Raw genomic sequence first — 21,404 nt, 5'->3', positions numbered from 1 at the left:
CGACTCTTTCACCGTTCGTGTTAATGTTTAATGAAACATTAATGTTTCATGCTTTAATTTCCAAGAATTGGACAGTGTCTCAAGAATGATGGCCAAGTAAGTCTAGAATTGTTATTTCCTCCACGCAAACAAACATTATCGTCTGTTAATCGTCATAACAGTCAAGATCTCCCTCGGACTTTCGACAGTGTCGGAGAGCTTTCCTGATTGGGTTGTCAGGTATCATTGTCATGACATGATCAACAGCTAATGAGCGAATCTAGCAGCTTGTGTAATATGGTTGTTTCTTGACTTATTTTAAAGCCTATCTCAAGAATCTATAGTATGCTCGATTATAGCCCTACCTGACTACTATTTAACCACTCATGAACCTACACCAATTATAGATCGAGCTCTAACGAGACACTTCCCACGGGAGTTCCACCACAATTCAACTCGCACAATCAAAATTCTTTATCAACTGATTACACACTCGTTGATGGATGGAGCCTCCCTAAAAATAGCTCAAATCCCAGCGGGCACTTCCCTAAACAACAATACACCAAACACAGAGCAGATGCGTCCGTTTCCTTCAGAGCCTACTCGTAAAACCTACTGCGCAAAAGCGACCGTCTCGTCTTCACTTTCGTTTCATCACAGCATATCGATGGGCGTGCGTGTGTTGCGCGGTGCGCGAAGCTTGCGATGGTTTTGTAACGAAAGCACCCTTTCCAAAACAAAAAAAAACATCAAGCTCGTCAGCAAACAACCTTGACAGATCGGTCCGTGAGCGGCGGATGGCTTTTGTCCTCCGGTGGCAGTGGCAGCAATAACGCCGACACGCCCTGAAAACATCTACGGCGCGCGTGTTACCAGCAACAACTGGTCCTCCGTCAGTGAAATATCAAAAGCTCAGCTGCGAAACTGCGTTATCTCCGCTCCTAGGGACAAGGTATTCCAGCTGCGTATGCGCTGCACGCGTCAACGCAAAGCACGTTGCACCCGCGTTGCATCGCACATTGGTAATGCCGTCTAAAGTTGTGTTGCAACCCGTATCTGGCGATGGCGGAACAGGCGTGGAACTTTCTAGCGATACCAGGTGACCTTTCCAGAAAGGTAACATTGCGAATTCTTATGTTGCGATGCTTCTAGATGCAATCTCGCAGATTCTAACGATCACGATCGTTAGCAATTATCGTTTCACCGCTAAACGCGTAACAGCTTCTTTCACCACAGGTCAATTGGAACCGTTTTGTACGCTCTACAACATGCACCTGCTCAAACAGCTTGACTGGGACTCATTTACAGCGATCTGTTAAATGATTTGCCAAAAAATGATGCAATGCACACGCATCGAAATGGAACGATTCTCATCATCTCTCTTTACACACCCTGACGTCAGATGGTGGTGGATCTGTTGCTACAATGTTGGGAAGTGCTCTGACGCAAGTACTTCTATAGCCATCCAACATACACACGCGTTCCAATGAAACAATTCTGCCAGCTACGCCACACTGTTTCCGACAACAGCTTCCTCAAGTTCCAAGCAAGCTTTCCACCGACAAGAACCCTCCCCGATAGGGTCACTTTGCGACGCCGCGAACGTTAAAGGGAGGAAATACCCGCTACTGTAAGCAATTATCCACACCTCATCCAATTGCCTGTTTTGTTACCTCCTCTAATTTCTTTACGACCACCTTCAGCTGACGCAAATTTACTTTCGTATCGCGCTGCGCTAGAATGCGCACCAAACCAACACTCTTCAAATGCTCGGCTTTAATCTGAAGATCTGGCGACGAAAGGCGAGTACAATGGGGGGGGTTTTAGACGATCACGATCACGGTACGCCTTTGTGAAGACGTATGTGTCCCTCGAACGCAGTTCGACGCGGACAATTAAAGATTACTTATCGCAGGTGTGGAGTGGTGGGCAATTCCGTACCGAGACAGATCGTTGGGAGATCTATCGCACAAGCACGTAAATTCCTTGACATCAGTAAGTCCGCACTCGTAACGTAAAGTCCCGGAGGTTCGCAACTAAGCTTCAGAGCTGATGCAACTTTAGCGATCGATTACGGGCAACCTCATCAATCTTGCAACTCTAGCGAATCATGCGCACATAATCAAATCTCCATCACCACGAAACGCGCGTGTTCGCACACGTTTGGCGACCATTAACCCCTTTTGCCCCGTTGTTGACGGTTTTAGTGGGGTCGAAACGGTTGACGAGCTTGAGCAGAAAATCCCCCCCCCGTGGTGGTTGAGGTCAAAAACAGAGACAAAGATTTAATGAACCATCTTCTCGCCACGATTGCCAACGAGAATCGAAATCGAAACACCCCGAAAACCTGCCCCCGTTGGGTGTTGTTGGGTCCTGCCGTTTCTTATCTTCCGCACGTCTTCCGACCGTTGAAGACGTCAAGCGAACCGGGTCATCAGAAATTGCACGCCGCCCGAGAGACAAACAAACAAACAGTGCCCCCCCGCGAACAGGGCGAAGGCTTGCCCAGTATGTGTGCTGATTAGCTCACCAACGGCGTACACCGCGCGGTACACCCGCGTACCTTGTACATCCTGCGAACCGTGATGACCTTCTCGCGGTTCCCTCCGGTTCGCCGTACGATGTGCTGCAGAAGGCGTACGAATAACACACCCCCAAAACATCGCACACACACAACTGGCTATCGCTGCACACATATATAGCAAAACAAAAGTCATCAATCGCATGATGGCATCTCTCGCTGATGACGAAACGGACGCATCGGGTGGCCACGGCAACGGTAAAAACCACGAGATTATCACGCCCCACGGCCGGTGGGTGACGTTTCTTGTCGTCCGACGACTGATTAGACGGTGAAGTAAATATGTTCATTGTGATTCGTCTTACCCAGCAACTCGGCCCGAGGGCCCTTCGAGTTTCGAGACGTTTAATCTTCACAAACAGCGATGTTTTTTTTTTAAAACCTTAAACAATATTTTACAAACAATTTGTTTTGTCGAACTGCTTTAGCATAGCAGTAGTATCGCCCTCGTGGAGTAATTATACTTCGTTTTTTTCCTAATCGCTAGATAGTCGAGTTATAAGCAATGTTAGGGTGTTCCTGAATTTTCCCCTTCAAATTGATCAAGAAACGGTTCCAACTTAATCGTTTCATCCAGAAATCCTTGGATATTGGAAGTCTCTAACACCCATGTGATCTGTGTCTTTTTGTAACAAACGATCTCCACTTCCAAGTCAGTTGGGCCCTACCTCACTTCTGTTCGTTACGATAACGTCGGAAAAGACCCCACGAGTTGGATCGTCCGGTGTCAACATCATGACATTCCGTCCTTACAGATCAATCATCATAGATCTAGTCGTTACATCGACTCCGTCAATATATTTACTCTAAAACACTTCGTAATTTCGTAATGGGGGTTTTGAAAGCTTTTGAAAGATGTGTTGCCGTAAAGGCTTAATATAAGGACCACAGGAACACTCCATAGGTCGCGGCAAGCGTGTTCAGTGGAGAAGTTTCCTGAGATTGTTGTACGATCGCATGCCTGTCGGCATTCTTGTTGCTGTCGATGCTGACCTTTGTCTCCAAAATTGGACTTCGACATAATTTAGAGGACTTCGAGGAAGGATAGCCGTAACCCAATGACGTCTTCAGTCATGAGTGTATCCAAGATGTTGATTATCGTGTAGAAGATGTCTACCGATTACTAGCGAGCTGAGATAAACAAACATCAGTGACGACAGTGAACTTATCAAAACAATCTTCTCAAATCTTAAAAGGCTGTTTTATTTAACAAAATGGTATGTAAATTACTAAAAAAAAACATCTGTTAGGATTCAAAAGAGATGTATTCTAGTTTTTGTGCTCCGTTTAATTACCATCTTGACCTTTCGCCACTTAGTAGACCACTTAAAATCACCAGCAACTCACAAGCTTTTATACGCTCATGCACTCAAGATAGAGTAACTAGCGCTAATTTATGCACCTCGCGAATGACCTTCGCCACGAAAGCCGTACATCTGCGGACAGTTACAATTGCGGGGATGAGCAAAAACCCATTTTCCCCCATGTGATATTAAAACAACCTCTAATTGATGCCATGCACACGCAGCAAACATTTGTCACGGCGGGAAGCAAGCGTCGTGTGGGGATATTAAAGATGTTGTACTATAGGATTTTTTGCATTTCAGATTCAAATAGTACATTAGCGCTCTTCATATCCTGATTCTCGATCCTCCGTCATCCAAACATTGCGGCTTGATGTTACAATAGCGCTTCCAAGCGTTGACTAATGCCAACACAACATCCCGTTCTAGTTGCGTCACTGTGGCACGCAGCAAACAAACAGTAAACAAAGCCACTTCCCGACGTGCTACTTTTGTTTGTTTGTTTGTTTATTTTTTTAAAACCCGGAAAATCCGTCTGTTCGCGCAAGAAACAAAAACAAAACCCCAGCGTCAACGTGGCACACCGCCACCAACATTCGAAACCTCGGTTCGGCAAACAGTGGGCCAATGTCCACCGCAACGGTTGCAAGTTTAGCAACTGGAAAAATGGCACCACCGTGGGCCTAGATCTTCAAAGTTGTTTGGAAAACCCCCCAATAAACAAAAAAATCGGTACATTGGGTCGGTTGCGGAAAGCCGACCAAATGCCATAAAATGGCATCCGTGTGCGGTGGACGTCCAAGGACGTCCAGAAAAACAACGCCACGAAAACACACACACACACACACACACACTCCCTTCGCCACCCGTCGAGATCGGCAGTGGACAATGGTATGTGTGGCGCGATCGCGATCACCTATTCGGCTGGTGTATTAACAATCACACACCACGGCCCATATGCCGCCTGCAATCCGATTGCTCGATGATGGAACGCGATGCGGCGATGGAAGCTTCTCGAAATGCGTGTATCGAACGCAACCGAACCGAACCAATGCAGACGATGGCCATGCTTTTCGTAAGCGGGGAAGGAAATAGAAGGTGAACTTTGGACCGTTCGGTGATCGATGATTGCTGCTGCCGTGTGCCAAACGGAAAGGCGTCGATCGTGAGACAAAACACCGCCGAGATGGCGTTTTTTCGTTGGAAACGCACTTTCCGTACAGCTGTCCAGTGCCAGGGTGGATCATTAACATTCAGCACACCGCACACAAATTAGCAATCGCGCCTCATCTTGCGTGCTCCTCCGAACCAAAGCAATTTGCATCGTTCCGCTAAAACCAGGAACTACGATAACGAAATCGATGCGATACCACTAGTAACGCATTATCAAACTGGTCCCATTAAAAGCTCTTAATTTGGAAGACATTGAGAGTGTGTCTGAACCAGGGCCATGCGTTATCGGGGCCCATTTCTTACCCTCTAACGTCAACGTTAAAATTCTCAACATTTCGTTTTATTTACGCTGATGCTGACAGCACCATCAAAGATCTTGCACAGGTCAAAAGCACATACCACGTCCAGCAGTGCGGAAGTAGTAGAAGTCTTCTGTGACCTCCACCGGACCAGCGCTCGCCCAATTTGAGGTTTTTATTTCTTAAATCCTGAGGTTGACGATCGCATTGAAGTTCACAACTGAGATCACTAGACTTCGGACGATGCTTTCGGAAGCTGCAAGGTGCAAAACTTCAGTCCAGTCCGGTGCTATAACACGTGATCGTGTAGATTCCTCTTTAGCAAAAACAGCCCCGCTCTGCTGTGGTTACGAGTCCGGAAGTGATAAACCGCTGCGTGGAATCTCCAATCGGTACCGGTGCGATCGTACAGCTCGTTTCCGTATTGACTATCCGTTGTGTCGCGTATCGGACACATATGGGTAAGTCACCGATCCGAGCTGTTGGTGATCGACGCAACGTAGAGAAACTGTCACAACACAACAATTACCGAGCTGCGCGCGAAACTCGCCCAATAGTTCATGCATTATACAGCAATTGTGCTCAACTTTTGCGCACTCCAAAGGTGCTACCACTGCTTTACTAAGGTGTTCTCTGTCCGTGTATGACACCTATCGTACAGTTTGAGCTTTTTCTTCCTAGCTAACCTCCATCTCTTTGTGCCCCCGCTACACACACGAGAGGGGGAGACATTTTGAGCGGATTTGCGCAATAAATACTGCGTTCAAATTTTCCGCAACTGACCTCCATCCGGACAAGCGCCAAAACGAAGCGACGAAGAGAAATGTTGGAGGTCTTCAATCTCAAGGCTTTCCCAATCATCGTTCGGTCGGAGTGGTCCGTGCCGCTGGTACTTCACTTCAATTACGGCTACACCACCGTTGGGATCGTGTTTTGCGTCAGCCAAAATTACCCACCACCGTTTGCTAGACCTGTGCGAGCTAAAATAAACCCCTGACATGATCGGACAACCAACAAAAAAACTCATACCACGAGCCACTTGCCCTCAATCCTTGTGCCTGCCGGCACCGATTAGATCGTCCAATGAATGGCTTTTATTCGGTCTCTGTCTACGCTGCCAAACCGCGATCGCAGATCACTCTGGCAAACCGCGGACAGCAACCGAGCACGTTCTCATCTTACCGATGCCCGAGCGTCACAATGAAAATCTGTGCATTCTAGGCACGTCTTCCAAAACGGTGGCCCTCAGCCCTGCAGAAAAGGCGCGTGCGTGCGTAACGATCGAACTCTATAAACTATCGGCCAGAACTATGCCGAACAAACGCAACTCATCGAGCTTCGCAATTGATATTTGTCGTGCGTAATTGGTCAAATTTGAGGAGAATATTTTAAGAAGTACAAAGCGCTTAATTGGAAGCGCAAAATCAGAACTAATCGTCATTCTTCTCCCGGGGCGAGGTGTGTCCGGTGATGACGCACATGGTTTTGGGGGTTTTTCTTCTCACGGCTAAACAGGAACCACAACACATGCTTCTACATTGGTCCATTCATGAGCCGGTGCGAAAGAAAAACAGCAACATCAGTCTTACGAGCGTACTTGTACGATGGCAACGAAGAGGTCGTGAGTTGGCAGTTTTTGTTGTTTCGAATCCTCGTCAACACTCGTCACACCCTGGGCCAATATTTGCGGGCACTCGATCATTGGAAACTACCAAACGAAAGGCAATCTATCTATTCTTCGGGGAAGATCATGCATGTGAGAGAGGTTTGTTAACTCAACTTGACATTGATTTGTGTAATTATATGCTTCATGCTTTCATGGGGGCGAAATTTGAGAGTATTATGAGGCGAGAAAATATATAAAGTTACCATGACATTCGGTTTCTGCTTATATATCACCAGAAACTGTATAAGAACCTTGCGATAAGTGACTGAAGTGAGTGAAGAGACCATAATGAGCAGTATGAGATAGATGAAGAGAGTTAAACCACGCACAGGTACATGGGGCATTCATCAAGAAGTTTAATGTTTGTTTCGTTTCCAGAGAAGTTCATCCAAGGTTCCAGTTTAATTTGGTTTTTTAGGAGAATTAGGAAGGACCCTGAGGTCTTTTGAATCCTTTCTGCATTATCTTTCACCAAGCACTGCCAAACAGCTAAACTAACTCGTGCTTCATTCTCCGACTTCAGATCCTCTTCTCACAAACATGATGAACATGATCTACTCACACTTTTGTGCCTGACACACGTAAATTGCCAGAGCACTATTGACCTCCATGCTTCACCTGATAATGGACGTACCAGTTTTTTGCATATCTGCAATATCTGCCGCATCACTTGAAGGAGTCTTCCCGATCGGTGAAATTAGTGAAGCTCATAGTATTCACAATTCCGAATCCTTGGTGGATCATGATGTCTATGTCTTCATGAAGTGAATTGAAAAAGTTCTCACGGACATTCGAGCAAATACACTCAATTTACACTCCATCCATTATGGCGCACAGATACCGTATTGGTTTCTGAAGTAATTCGATAGCTGTTGCACGCCTGAGGATCTCTGCCTTTTGACGTACTGTTGCTGAACACTGTCCAATCGTAACCAGCAGATACACGACAGCGTAGAAAATTATCGGGCTATTTAGTAAACTGTTCCAAACTAGTTAACTTATTCTATCTCAGCTGTCTGAAGGCTCTGATGATGACTCGTCCGCTGATTCTCTTGTTTTGATAAGTGTTACCCAGAGTAGTTAAATAATAAACCTCTTTGAACCTTTGACAATGCCTACTGAGATCTTTCAATCTATGGATCTCTTGTGGATCCTAATCCAACCCTATCTCCTTCTAGATTACGCCACCTAGCGGATGTTAGTCTAACGTATAGTGATTTTGAATGCAGAGGTCCAGTGACGACCAGGAAAACGTAGCGTAACGTATAGAACGTCTGAGTACTTCAAGCAAATTGTACCGCCTTTGTCTGATCGTATTTAGATGACGCAATTTCGCAACGTTTGAAATAACGAGATCAATAATAAAGATTCAGTAAAATCAATAAAACTCCAATTACAGTCGACCATCACTGGTTGAGTTTATTTAAGCTGGGTTACTCGATAGTTGGCACCTCAATAGTTGGGTTGGTAATTCCCAACTCCCAACCATTTTTTCATGAATGTGACCTACTAAGCATGATATTTTTTTCTACGTAAATACTTCGTGTCCGGTTCAGGCGAACTTCGTGTGCTTATTCGGTTAATTTCTCGATTTTGACATATGTCAAACAACCCAACCATCGAGTGCGATCTCACCAGTTGACACGCATTCATATCCCAACCAGTGAGGTTCTGTACCATTTATTTGCATTCTCACACGATACAGCCATGAAATTGCGAAAATGAATGCAATTATTTAACAACAAACATCCATTTCAAAGATACCCATTTTCGGTTTCAACAAAAACGGTTCTTGGATTTGTCTTTCTTTTCGTTTTCACAGCAGGGCACCCCAAAGCCACATAAGGTAAAGGTTAAATTAAGTTAAATAGAGTTTACCCTCCGCAATGCATCAAACTTCTTTAAATTTAGTAACATTCGGTAGATCTCCTCTTCCACGTCAGAGATGAAGTGCTCTGTTTTGAATTTGATAAAATAATAAACAATATTATAACATAATTCCAGATGAAGCAAAGAATCTCCAAACATCCGAGTGCGACATTAGGTTATTCAAATTGCTCAATATACTTTGCTGTAAGCCAGGGCTAGAGATACTCTGATAAGCTCTGATTCCTTCTAAATTTCCTGGATCTTTTGAGGGTTATTACTCTTATATGGGATCGTTTGACTACATGTAAACATGATGCATGATATCTCAACAATAAAACTTAACATCCGATGGGCTTCAACAACATATTTCTATCTGATCTTACATAGTGCATTCTTGAGTTCCATTTGGTCAATTTGTAGTAACAACAGTTTGGTGATGACTTGAACCATTGACAAGTAAGGCTACATTGTTGTGACTTCCGGTGAAAAGAATTGAAATTCCGTCACCCAAACCGATGATTAATTCCAGAACACCTTCGTAACACCCTTCCAGCACGAGTTTGAACTTGATCCTTTGCGATCAGATGTCGCTTCCGTTCGATTACCATGCGAACAAAGAACGGACAGCTTAGGTAAATTAGCAAATGGATCATACCCAGTGCATCAGGCACAACGCACTGTGATTTATGTGGGCCGCTTGAGGTTTGCTTAATTTTATTTGCTCCAACTCGGCATGCGCACCACCCACTGCCATCTGATACCAGATAGCAGCAGCAGTCCACTTGCTGGATTGTAATTAAACTGTAACCTTCTTTCTTTCCGTACCCGCCTATCCGCGCCCCACAGAGTAGAAAGGTTGCATTCGGTGCACAACAGCAGCAGCGGAGGGGATGGTTTGAAGGCAAACTGCCACCTAGCGTCGGTTGGGCAAACGTGCTGAATGCGTAATTTGCCGCATAAGTTCACGCCAGTGAAACTTGATCAAGTATATCAACCATGGTATCGGTGGTCAGCTGGCGTACCGTTGTTACTGCACTTTCCACAAAGAGAATAAAGAAACACTCACTCAAAGGGGACAGTGAAACCGTAGTGACAATGGACTTTCAATCGACTCCACCGATATGTTGTTCTAAAACTCCTGAGCACTGTTCTAAAAACAAAAAAACACTTCTGCCAACGTAACCCATCGAAATAATACAAAATATTGGAATGGAGATGTCTAAAAATGTCAATTGAATAATGTTTGCCCTCACGAAAACCAGTCGAACGAACTGTTTAATCTGGTACACAAATTCCCCCGGTGCCCGGTTTTGTCCCGGGTGCAAGGTGCATTCCCGGACCAGATCACGCTTTCGCTGTGTGTCTCGTGCGCGTAGAGACGGTTCAGCTTGCGGTGCGAGACATCGCCTGTTCTGTGCGTATGTCTTGTGGTAGCGCCACCAGTACAAGCCCACAATCGGGTCCGTATATAGATCGATCTAGCCTTCGACGTCAAAAACATGGCCCGCCAGTGGAATGCCGCTCCGTTGCAGCCCACATGAAGAAGAAACCATCCTTCGAATCGGTGGGTACAAAGTCCAACCAAATTTTGTCGTCCACTGGGGTTGCATTCTTCCAACCAGTTGTTGCTGAAGTTGCTTTGCCCATCCGCTCACCCTATCGAACCAGCTCAGAAATGCTGACGATAGGCCCTCGATCGGTGATCAGGCCTGTGCCCTTATGGTTTGTATAATAAGAGAGAAAGAAAGAGAAAAAAAACACCAACAAATCCCAAACATCAGTACGCCGAAGAATGAAGAATGACAAAAACACGGGACCCTGCATGATAGGGTCGTGCCTAGACGGTTCAGAATTCGTTATCGCTTTCAATTTCGGGACTCCGTTCTCGTCTATCTCCGATTTATGGTTCTTTTCACTCTTTTACTGATACTCTCCACGTTCGTTCTTGCCCGCACCCTTTGCCACTTTCTTTCGATTGCCCGGGAGCGGTTCAGTTTTTTTTTTTGGGACAGGAAGATTGCATCCAGCCGTAAACAGCCATAACAATACCCAAAGAACCTCTACGTTGCATCATCACACAGTAGACCGTGCATCGTGCGACCAATGCATGCACACAGCACACGCACCGCTTATTCTCGTCGGACGTGAAGGTCATGGAGTCCTCCTTCAGCCCGGAGAAAGCATGCCCGCATCACATGGGACGGGACGCATCGCGGTCCGTGCCCGAAATCAGTCCGGGTCCAAAAAGTCCAACCCGGAACCAACGCAGTGAAAAACTGATTAACATGTGTGGTGCGGCTTCCGGACCGGTGCATAGCCTTCGATCGTGCACGATGAGCATGCGGACGCCCGTCGCGAACACCGTGCCGAGAAGAGAGCTACCCACCGGGGAAAGAGAGCGAACGATGTCGCGTCGAATGCACACGCCTGCTGCTGCGGTACGATAAGCGCGCAACCCGAAGATGCCTGCGACCACGTGATCTTCACGTGATGAGCCCGATCGGCAGTCGGCGTGAGAATGCTGCGGCTGGGTAATGTGTCGTGCACCGGTTTGAGCTGCGATTCATCTTGCTAATAATTTATTGCTCTGTTCGCTCCCTTCCCCCACTCTACTGGCCGAAAAACCCGACAAGGTTAGGGCATAGACCCGAACCGAAAAATCCACTTGTGATGTAAACCGCTTCCTAAAGCCTTGAACAATAACCGTGGGCAATTGATAGGCGGACGGTGGATGCGTTGTAACCGGTCCTAACCGGCCAAGCGGCAAACCCGGGTTCCCGATTGATAAGATCACAATAATGAACACCACGGTATGTCAGAGTCAGACTGAATATATTACTGCAACCCAACCCGAATCGGTCGCGTACGGTGTGTGTGTCTGCTACGGGGTTTTTTTTTAAGGCATCCATGTATGTATTGTTGTTATTATACATCAGCAGGTGGTTTTGTTTTATCAGTTACACGAAGTTTTAACCAAACGCTTCGCTACATCAATGCGCGCTCGGTGATGCTACACGACCTACAGCTCCGTTCAATGTTAAATAACGATCAAGGCGAAAGATCTCTGCCGCGTACGATATTAAAAAGGTTATCCGTTATCATCGCTACTTCCGTAAAGCTGGCATGCGTTAAAACAATTGGCTCGGCGGTCTAATTCGATTAAAATGCACTTCAACTCCGCAGTCAGATTGGAGCCAGATTCGGTCGATAGCAAAGCCATTTCGCTGGCCGTGTCATGTGCCTTAGATGCACGAACGAAATGAAATGGTTTTTGGCCGTCCATTTTACGCTTCAAGGTGGCCTCAAGGTGGATTTTACCCTCTGCTTTGTTCGCTTGTAATAAAATTAATTAAAGACCTTTTGTTTTTCGATAATTTAAGAGCAAATTTAATCTTTGTCCGTATTGTCGTATCTCACTGTAAAGATTGTGTTCATTTGTATTCACGTTGTGTTCTCGGTAGACTTTTAACACGAAGTCGAAATTGTTGTTTATATCCTTTAAACAAAACGTTTAACCTTTGGAGCATGTGTTTTATGTACACTGAACATAGTGGAATGTCGGCTCGCTCGATGGTTGAGTGACAGCTGCGTCGATTTCCACACGACAGGGCCAGGTATCAAATCTCGCTCGGATCGTCACAGGTTTGACACCACCATCCAACTTATAGAGGTAAACAAATTTAACGAAAGCCAAAGAAGTCGTGAGACCCCAAAAGACCCTGCTGCAGAGGAGTGTTTTCAGTAGCAAAATGAATATCCAATAGGCATGTAAAAGCTACGATATGCATTTTTGTAATTGAATTTCAAAGTGTTGTGCACACGAAGCAGTTCCCGTCGATCTCCTACTGAAAATGCATCGACGTGGACCCTCTAAACGTTGCCATTTTGACCCCGACACGCTGCTTTGGCAATCGTTATCGATCGCTTGCGACAAATAAATCGATCACCACACACTGAGCTGAGCACAGTATGCAAAACGGCTGTTCTGTTTCGTCAATGTGCCGCACATTTGGTGCGCACTGCGTGTGAAGAAACAGTGAGAACCGATCTTTGACACAGAGGATATATACGGTGCACGATATATCACCGACCATCGATCGATCAGTTGCCTTTCAACCGAGTGCGATGCCATCAAATCAGGCCAATGGTCACCTACTGCAACATCGATGGCACGCAGTTGCATAGCAAGCACACCAGCAGCAGGTGCATTTAACAAAACAAACCCCTCGTTTTCAGTATTCCAACGAGCTGCCACAAACCGTTCACCCACAGTGACTGAAACAGAGTATCACATTCTCTCCGCTCACTTCAGTGTTTGCCGGTATGCCTTGACCCATCATCGCTTGATGATCCCATACAGCCGAGGTAGTCGCTATGCACTAATCCAAGCTTTTTAGAAATTCTACAAGGTGCACAGATTAAAAATTAACTCCGAAAGGATAATTCATGCTCATAAACACCCAGAAAAATCTATTGTTTAAACTAAACCATTGGCCACACCGATTAGTTGGCCAACCCCAAAAAAAAAACGGAAGCTTGGATAGATTTGGGGTTTTTAAGATAATGTTTCTACCCTTTGGACGGCCTCCAACGTGATGAAAAATTGTCACACTAATTCACTGCTCACACACACTCTCCACGTGAGCTTTCATCATACAACTGGGCAACTGGACTTTACACCAAGGCGATCAAGATCACGGCTAGGCGTTCGTTATTAATCGCTCGCAATTAACCTCTGGTGGAAAGAGATTTTTAAGATCATTCTCGAAACAAAACAATGTCATAAATGTTGCATGTGATCCAAGTAGACTAGGGAGGATGTAAGAAAGAAGAAATGCATTTCATATTTGGTCCGGTCAACTAAGTGGCGTCCGTGTTTTTGCAAGTTATCGCAGATTTATGGTAATTTTATAGAAAACACTGGGGTCACTTCGAACATTGCTTATCGGTATCGGTTACCGACTTTGAGCCGTCTTTCTGCCAAATTCCGAATTTCTGATCGAAAGAGCACCTTGTCCTTGGAAGCACTACACAAATCAAACCATTTCTCGATGTCCTCATGTTACTGGAATTGCTAATCAACTGCGCAGCTGGTGATTTCTGATAACATAATATCGTGATGGTTTCGTCCCGCTTCAACAGCTCATAATAATTTACACAAATCTGGTCCCACCAATTTATCGTCGTCGAATGATCCTTCACGAAGACTGTCGGCAACGACGAAATTATCATTTCATAAAACGAAATCATCAAATCATTTATTTCATAGTACCACCCAAGTACAAATTGACAAGTTGTCTAAAAGCTGGTTATGTTATGTACCTACCGTTCACAGCAGAATAATATTGTTATTGTCCATCTTCCCGACTCCACGACAGTGTTTCTCAAGGTAAAAGCGTAACATTGCTGGGCAACACTTTCATCTATCTTGAAAGTGATTAAAGCTTCATCAAAAAACACCACGTACAGTTCCAACCCGCCGTTTCGTTCATCACTTTATATCGCTAAATGAAGCACACCAAAGCACCGATAGTATTGTTATTTCAATATATGTATATATTTTTTCTCGCTATGTCACGTTTTATTTTTTCCCGCGTTTCATTTCAGATTCTTTTCACTAGTTTCTCATTAAAGATAGACTAAACCAACTTTACACAATTTGACTTACACTGCGCGCCCGGTTTGTTTGTTTTTTTTTTTGTTTTTTACTTCATCATCTTCACGCGCATGTCATTTGTTTTACACGCGTGTATGTTTTGCGTGCGGACGTCATTTGCTTTGCTTGGAATATTCGTTCGATTGCTTTCGGTTAGCACACACACAACTCGTGTGTTTAGTGAAATAATTATCCGTTTCGCGCTTAACTCGCTCGAGGTTTAACGTTGCCCGGGAGGGATTCTGCTCCTTCGAAGCAAAAGGCTCTGAGAGCCCGTATCTCTATCCTTCCGCAACGGGCGTGAAACAATTGAAGATGCGCCTGTCGCATGTCGGGGTAAGCACTTTGCTGTTTTGTTATCTACGGAACTTTCTTTTCGTTCTAGCTGCTCTGCTTTATCGGATAACATTTTGCTTGTCGCTATTTTTGTTTCACTTGTTAATTGTTGTTTTGCTATTATATGTTCTTTACATCACTGCTCCACCGCCGCTTTGCACAACTTTTCCAATTTTCATATCCTTGTTTATCACTATCCTATCACGTTCTTGTTCAATTACGTTTTTTTTTTGCTAATTTTTACATTCCATTCAATCTCTCACATATTGCCTGTTTTTAACTTCTTTTAAATTGAATATTTTTCTGTTTTTTTATCCGTCTTTTTCATTCTCTTTTTTGTGTTGTGCTCTAAAATTATTGTTTCTTTGCATTATTTCTTGATTAATGATACGGAATGATTTTATTATCTTTTTGGTGCTACTGTAAGCCACCGATTGGAGGGAAGGAAAGAAGAACTTTCTCTTCTCTGTAACACAACGCTGCTGAAATCGTCTATAAGCATGACGCCGTTTACAGTGATTCATTGTGATTGTTTTACCACCAACACTCACTAGCTACAAATGAAAAAACAAAACGGAGCACTATAAAGCAAATGAATGACAGCGAAGACACATGCGTAATATTGTTTTACTGAGGCACAAGAAAAACAAAACCATTTTAGCTCTAGCATATCACCCTTTGATGTTTCATACTAGCTCGCCAGCGGCGAATGGCATGAATCGTTTTGTTTTTGTATAATGAAAAAAGATACTCCCATGCGAATCAACTGCCAAACACGATCCTACCCCACTCGGAACCACTATCTAGACGTGATTAGCTTATCACCATGACTGCGCTTAACACTATCCCGATTTGACCCATTGACCAAATTCAAACAAAACGTATAATGCAAGGCTTATTCTAAAGCTTAAATCACCATTATGTTATGTCTCTTGTACCAGAGTATGCATTACGGTAGCAGTTCTTTCGACTCCCACGCAACATGCTGCACACACACGCACACGCAAACTGATGAATGATATGGAAATGAACGTACTATTTGGATTAATCAAACCTAAACTAACGTTTCGATCAACCGGCATGACGCACAAGCATTTAATTGGTGCAAAGGAGTCCTGAGAAGGTTTCCCCGTTTTTATCTAAGCGTCCTCCTTCTTCAAACATCCGCGTGATCCTGACCCGCCCAATTTGTTTCTTTTCTTCTCATTTCATTCATTTCACTTACTAAATGCTTTCGTCTCTGAAATGCTGCACCGATGATCGATATGAAAGACTTGTTGGGCATCGTTTTGCTTGCCTTCAGAATGCAAACAATACATTATTCTGAACATTTACCGAATCCCGAAACCGTGCACGAGTTTTGCAAATGAAGGCAATAATGTTTGGACATATGTAACAATAACAAAACAAAAAAACGTACATACTTTATTGCCCCCTTTTTCCTATTTGTTTCTTGCTTCATCTTCCGATGGGTGGTTGGAAAAGAGTGTTTTTTTTTTTGTATAAACTGGACGCATGCAAATCTAATGCAAACTAATGATAGCCAGGAATAAATAAGTTATTATCTGCAACTCAACGCATAGCTTCTTCTATTGCTTTTGCAGCGTTGCACGCCAAAAATGAGCACGTCGTGATGTGGATACAGGATAATTATGCAATTTGGAGTTGGATTCTCAGAATGTCATAATGCTACCGCTCTTTCGAACCCTCTATGCATTTTCGTCGTAAAGCAGTCGCTGTTAAGGTACATGTTCTATGCTGTATATATATACCAGTCACACCATGCATGCCATACTGTCGAAAGTATATGTTTACACCTTTCGAAAAAAAATCCATGATTTCACTTAAATATTCGAACACACACACACACATTCACCCAAACCAAATCAAATGACATTCAGGACCGTGTATCTCGCGTGCGCCGAAATACTCTCCGGCGAATGCTATTTTCGCTACAACCGGGAAACAATGTACAGGAGGAAACTATAAATAATTTAATATACATAAAGCTTGTGAAAAAGAAAGTCTCAAGTACGCAACCCATCTTCCAGGTAATGGGAACAGGGTTGCAATTTAGGATCGTTACGCGAGAGCACGCATGTGTGGTTTTTCTTTTTTTTTTTAAGGGAAAGTGGACTACAACATATGAGCATTAATCTGCCAGAAAAGTTTCACGCAGCAAATCAGCAATCAGCAGTGATGTCTTCTATGTTACACGTTTCTACTGGTCTACTGCTTTAGTGTGTCTTCTATGCTTAACTGTGTCTTGTTTTCACCTTCATGATCGACCCAGCTGACTTTTCTTTGCAATCATTGCCTCAACGACACACACGCGCACTTCTCTCTTTTTATCTCTCACCGCTCTTGTAAAACCAATTCCTCACGCGCGCTTACATCACATATACGATTAAACGAATTTACAATCATGAAGTCTATCACCCAGAAGGTATTTGACACAATCCCGTACCTCAAATTCTCTCTTCTACTGCTGCTGCTGCTCCGGCACGAAAAAGATCTTCATATCCTGCCGGTTCATGTTAGCAAGGATTTGTTTGGTTCATTGTGTTCCTTCTACTACACTAACACACGCTGTCATTTAAAATGATCCTCTTTCGTTCAATTGGGATCTTACGATCGCAGGTTTTCAGGTGAATTTGCTTTAGGAAATGGTGTCCTCGAATACCTTCCCCTTTTGTGGAAAGTGTCCGAATAACTGCCTCATAAAACTTGAAACACATAATGAACCAACCGGAAATGCATACCCGCTGCGCTGTCCGCGAGAAAACCAACAGCCATCTCTCGGCTATTACTCGGTGGTGCACTAGCAATCGACGACTACTACAACAGCAAAACGGGGTCCAATGGCTGACGAACTGCCCCGCAGAAACCCATCGGCGAGTGGGAAGAGAGATGTGTAAAAGGCAGGCGCGCGCAATACAATCTAAACCGGCCCGACATCGCTCTGGTACCGTGCCGTCAGATAGTTGGCGGCTTCACTCATCTGCTCTAGCGACCGGTACAGTCCGATCAGATGCGTGCGAAACTGTTTGGCAAGCTCGGCGCTACGGTCCTGCTCTTGGTTACCTTCCGACTCGATACCGGAATCGTTTTCCGCCGAAGTTTCGCTGTCGGAATCGCTCAGCGTGCTCGCCGAGTTGGAGGATGCGACCGATACCGTGCTCGGGCGTCGATTGTGACCCTTCGCCGATGTCGCCGTCATCGGAGCGGGACTGTTGTTCGCATCGACCACCTTTTCGCTTCCGGTCACCGAGACGGAGGTTCCGGTACTGCTGTTGGTGCTCGTGGTCACGTCCGTGGCTGTATTGTTGCTGCTGTTAGTGCTATTTGCGGTGGAGTTGTTCGTGCCGGTGGTGTCAGTGTTATTGCTGTTACCCTTGGACGAGGTCGAGCTCTTCGTCGCACAACCCATTACCACCGACTCCTCGACACTGTCTTCCGCATCCTGGCGTCCCCAAAGCAAATCCACTTTCACCACCTTCAGCATGTTGTACAGCGCGAACAGTTCTGAAGTGTTTAGGGTTTCGCGTATCGACGCACGGTTCGACTTCTTGCCGTGATGTGCTCCATGGTGTTGTGCTTTCGGTGCGGCTGGCACGGTATCTGTTGCATCACCAACCTACATATCGATAGGAAAGAGAACAACAAAACACTAAAGATTAGACACCAGCTTTTATGCTTCTTTACTTCGCTAAAATTTCTACTAATGGAGAACTACAATTGGACGTCATGTTGGGATAGCAAATAAATGCAAACACCTGCAATAACACCTCCGGTTTACGGTAGCTTTCTATAAACATTTCGCTTTCCTACTACTTCGACACTATCTGGATGGTCCTCCAGACAACATCATGCATCAGTCAAGGACCTCAACCTAACAAAAAAATGACCAAGAAGCTTGTATCCAATAACACAATTTTCGCGTATCTAACTCGGAGTGATCTCTGCTGCTGTAAATTGACAAGACAGCTTGTCATCAGATTACAAAGCGCAACAACAAAACGGAAGACGGTTGCAAAAGTACCACAATGAGCCGATTGAAAAGATTTCACTTTCATTTTGTAATGAAAAAAAAATCCGTTATTACAACAATGTGATTGGTAGCATAAATATGCACAAAGACGCGAAAAGAGAAACTTATTTTTCATCGTGCGATTTTCTACATGCAACAATCGTTGGGATCGATGCACACAAGTATGCGAGGGCTTTACAAAGGTTTGGAAAAATACTCCAAATGTTACATTTATTGTTCATGTTTTAAAGATTATTTATAGTGCTTCTTTTATTATCATTTCTGTGTTATCAGATTTGACATTTAATTATATTGATTGCATATGCATACGATCCATTGCACAACCGCGCTGGCTTGAATATTCCCATTAATGACCACACAGCTGATAATTTGCCACACTCGGGCAAGAGCAGTTGTCTTCAAAATTATCTATTCCCATAAAGGGTTCGCTTTCACAGCTCCAGCAAATAAAGCCAGTGAAAGGAGGAAGGAAATACAAATGCATCGTCGTATCGTGTAAGGGCCACTGCTCTCTCGCGTTGATGCAACAATCCACATTAACGAAAACCGCTGAAAAGAGCCGAGGAGTTTGTGGATGTGGAGTTGCGAAAACGAAAAAATGTCGGATGATTTTTTGTTTTGTGTAGCCACACTCGTGCGAGAAGGGCGAAAATTGCACACGGGGGAAAATTGCAAACCTCCGATCCACAGAAAGCAACCATTAGGCCCGGCCACCTTAACGAATGGCGCGCCGCTCCCGCCTCAATGTGCAGCAAAAGCAACTAAACACTTTCTTGCCTTTTGACCACCAACACCACCCCATTTGCCAGCACGACAAAACGCTACCGAACTAATGCCGCCGTTTCGTGCTTATTCATTGTTGCTGCTGAAGCGACCCACCTAGGCGGCTTGCTAGCAACCAGCATACCTCGGCCATTGCCACATCAGAGCATCTGAAAAATGGAAACGATCTGCGAAAGGCAAAGCTTTGCGAACCAAATTGTTCATTTACCTTTGAGCAGTGTAAAATATTTACTTATTTTCACATTACCAATTTTAGACAATTTTGAACAAAACATACAGTAATGTTAAAAACTGTAGGATTTGTCAGCTTTTCAATAAATAATGATATCCTTTCAAAGATTATCTATAAAGTTGAGCGTACTGAAGAGCTAACTTGTGTTTTTAGTACACATATTTTAGTACCCCAATTAAGAGAGGTCAGACTGCGCGCTGTTAATTTACCCATTCGAGCAGTTGTCTCACTGGGTAGTACAAACTATTTATCAATTGTGATGATTTTTCGATAAAGTTAAGGAAAACGAATATTTTATCTAGTGATTTCCAATGTTTTACCAGTCATTTCCCGAGTTACGCGGCACACGAGTGCCATACTTTTTACACACTTCATGATATATATATTTTTTTAACACAAAATCAAATATTATTCCCTTAAAACAAAACCTCTTGAATTACATTTCAACAATCAATCAATTTACCTTGCAATCCATTAACCTGCACGGAACCAGTATCGTTTCGTCCATGGTGTTTACGTTTCGGACAAACTTATCCATGGCATTCAGTATACTTTGTTTAGAGAACTCCTGGTCATCGTGTCGGGCGATCCGCCGCAAGCAGTTTCTAAAATAAGGCGAAAAAAAAAACCGAAAAAAAGAAACATGAAGCATTTCAATATACAAAACAACACTTAATTACGGCACACATTATATAGATATGTGAAGGATATTGAAGGTGAGCGACAGCCGGATATCAGTACTTCAAGGGCAGATGTTATGAAGGATCGGTGCAATTAATATCGCAGTATATCAAACGAGAAACAAGTCAAGCGATAACTATACGTATGGTTTCGCATACGTCTCTAACCGATCGTTAATCGATAAAAAAGTGTAATAATGACGTAAATGACCCGAACGTTATCAACCTTCATGATGAGGACCTAGAATATCTCATTAATCATCGAAAGCATTCCGGTGGTAAGTTATGAATTAATAAAGAAATTCATGCAATGCATCGAGATACAACATTCCTCTTCGCACTCTTGTCATGTCTCACACCCATTTTGCTCCAAACTCCAAAACACTCTTCATAAATGTCACGGCAAAATTCCGCTACCTCGCAGCACATTTGACCAACCTTTGAGAGTTTGTGTTTCGGAGCCCTTTCTGAAGCATCCGCGAACCTTGTTTTGCACACTCGAATACAACGCCAGCGGTTTGTGGTGCGCTTTTGCACCAGCGCTTACGACGAAAAACATTCCCCCACAAGAAGTAGCACAGCGTCATATGCAAAGGCCTCAAGGTCCACGTTTACGTACACCGTTGCACAACCCCCTCTTCTTGCTTCGCCTTACGTAGCCGATCTACAAAACCGTACAAGTGTATGTTCCAAACATCGGTGCCTTCCTACATGCATGTCTGGTTGGCTTGACGGGGAGGGGTCTCTTCATAAAATAAAGCACCCAAGCAGGTGACAGCTCAAAGCTCAGCGCAA

At 44.3% G+C, this 21,404-nt stretch overlaps 1 protein-coding gene across 1 annotated transcript; it reads right to left on the bottom strand.

The window, feature by feature from the left end:
* Window positions 1-17,804: 17,804 nt before the first annotated feature.
* On the bottom strand, window positions 17,805-20,482 carry LOC128711748 (lateral signaling target protein 2 homolog). Its single transcript, XM_053806634.1, has 2 exons — window positions 20,393-20,482; window positions 17,805-18,500 (listed from the first exon to the last, which is right to left on the bottom strand). The coding sequence occupies exons 1-2, from the start codon at window positions 20,465-20,467 to the stop codon at window positions 17,805-17,807; spliced, it is 771 nt and encodes a 256-aa protein (XP_053662609.1). The 5' UTR covers window positions 20,468-20,482.
* Window positions 20,483-21,404: the final 922 nt, after the last annotated feature.

This window comes from Anopheles marshallii, chromosome 3 (assembly GCF_943734725.1).
Source record: "Anopheles marshallii chromosome 3, idAnoMarsDA_429_01, whole genome shotgun sequence".
NCBI classification, from domain to species: domain Eukaryota; kingdom Metazoa; phylum Arthropoda; class Insecta; order Diptera; family Culicidae; genus Anopheles; species Anopheles marshallii.
This window is presented reverse-complemented; position numbering and strand designations above follow the sequence as displayed.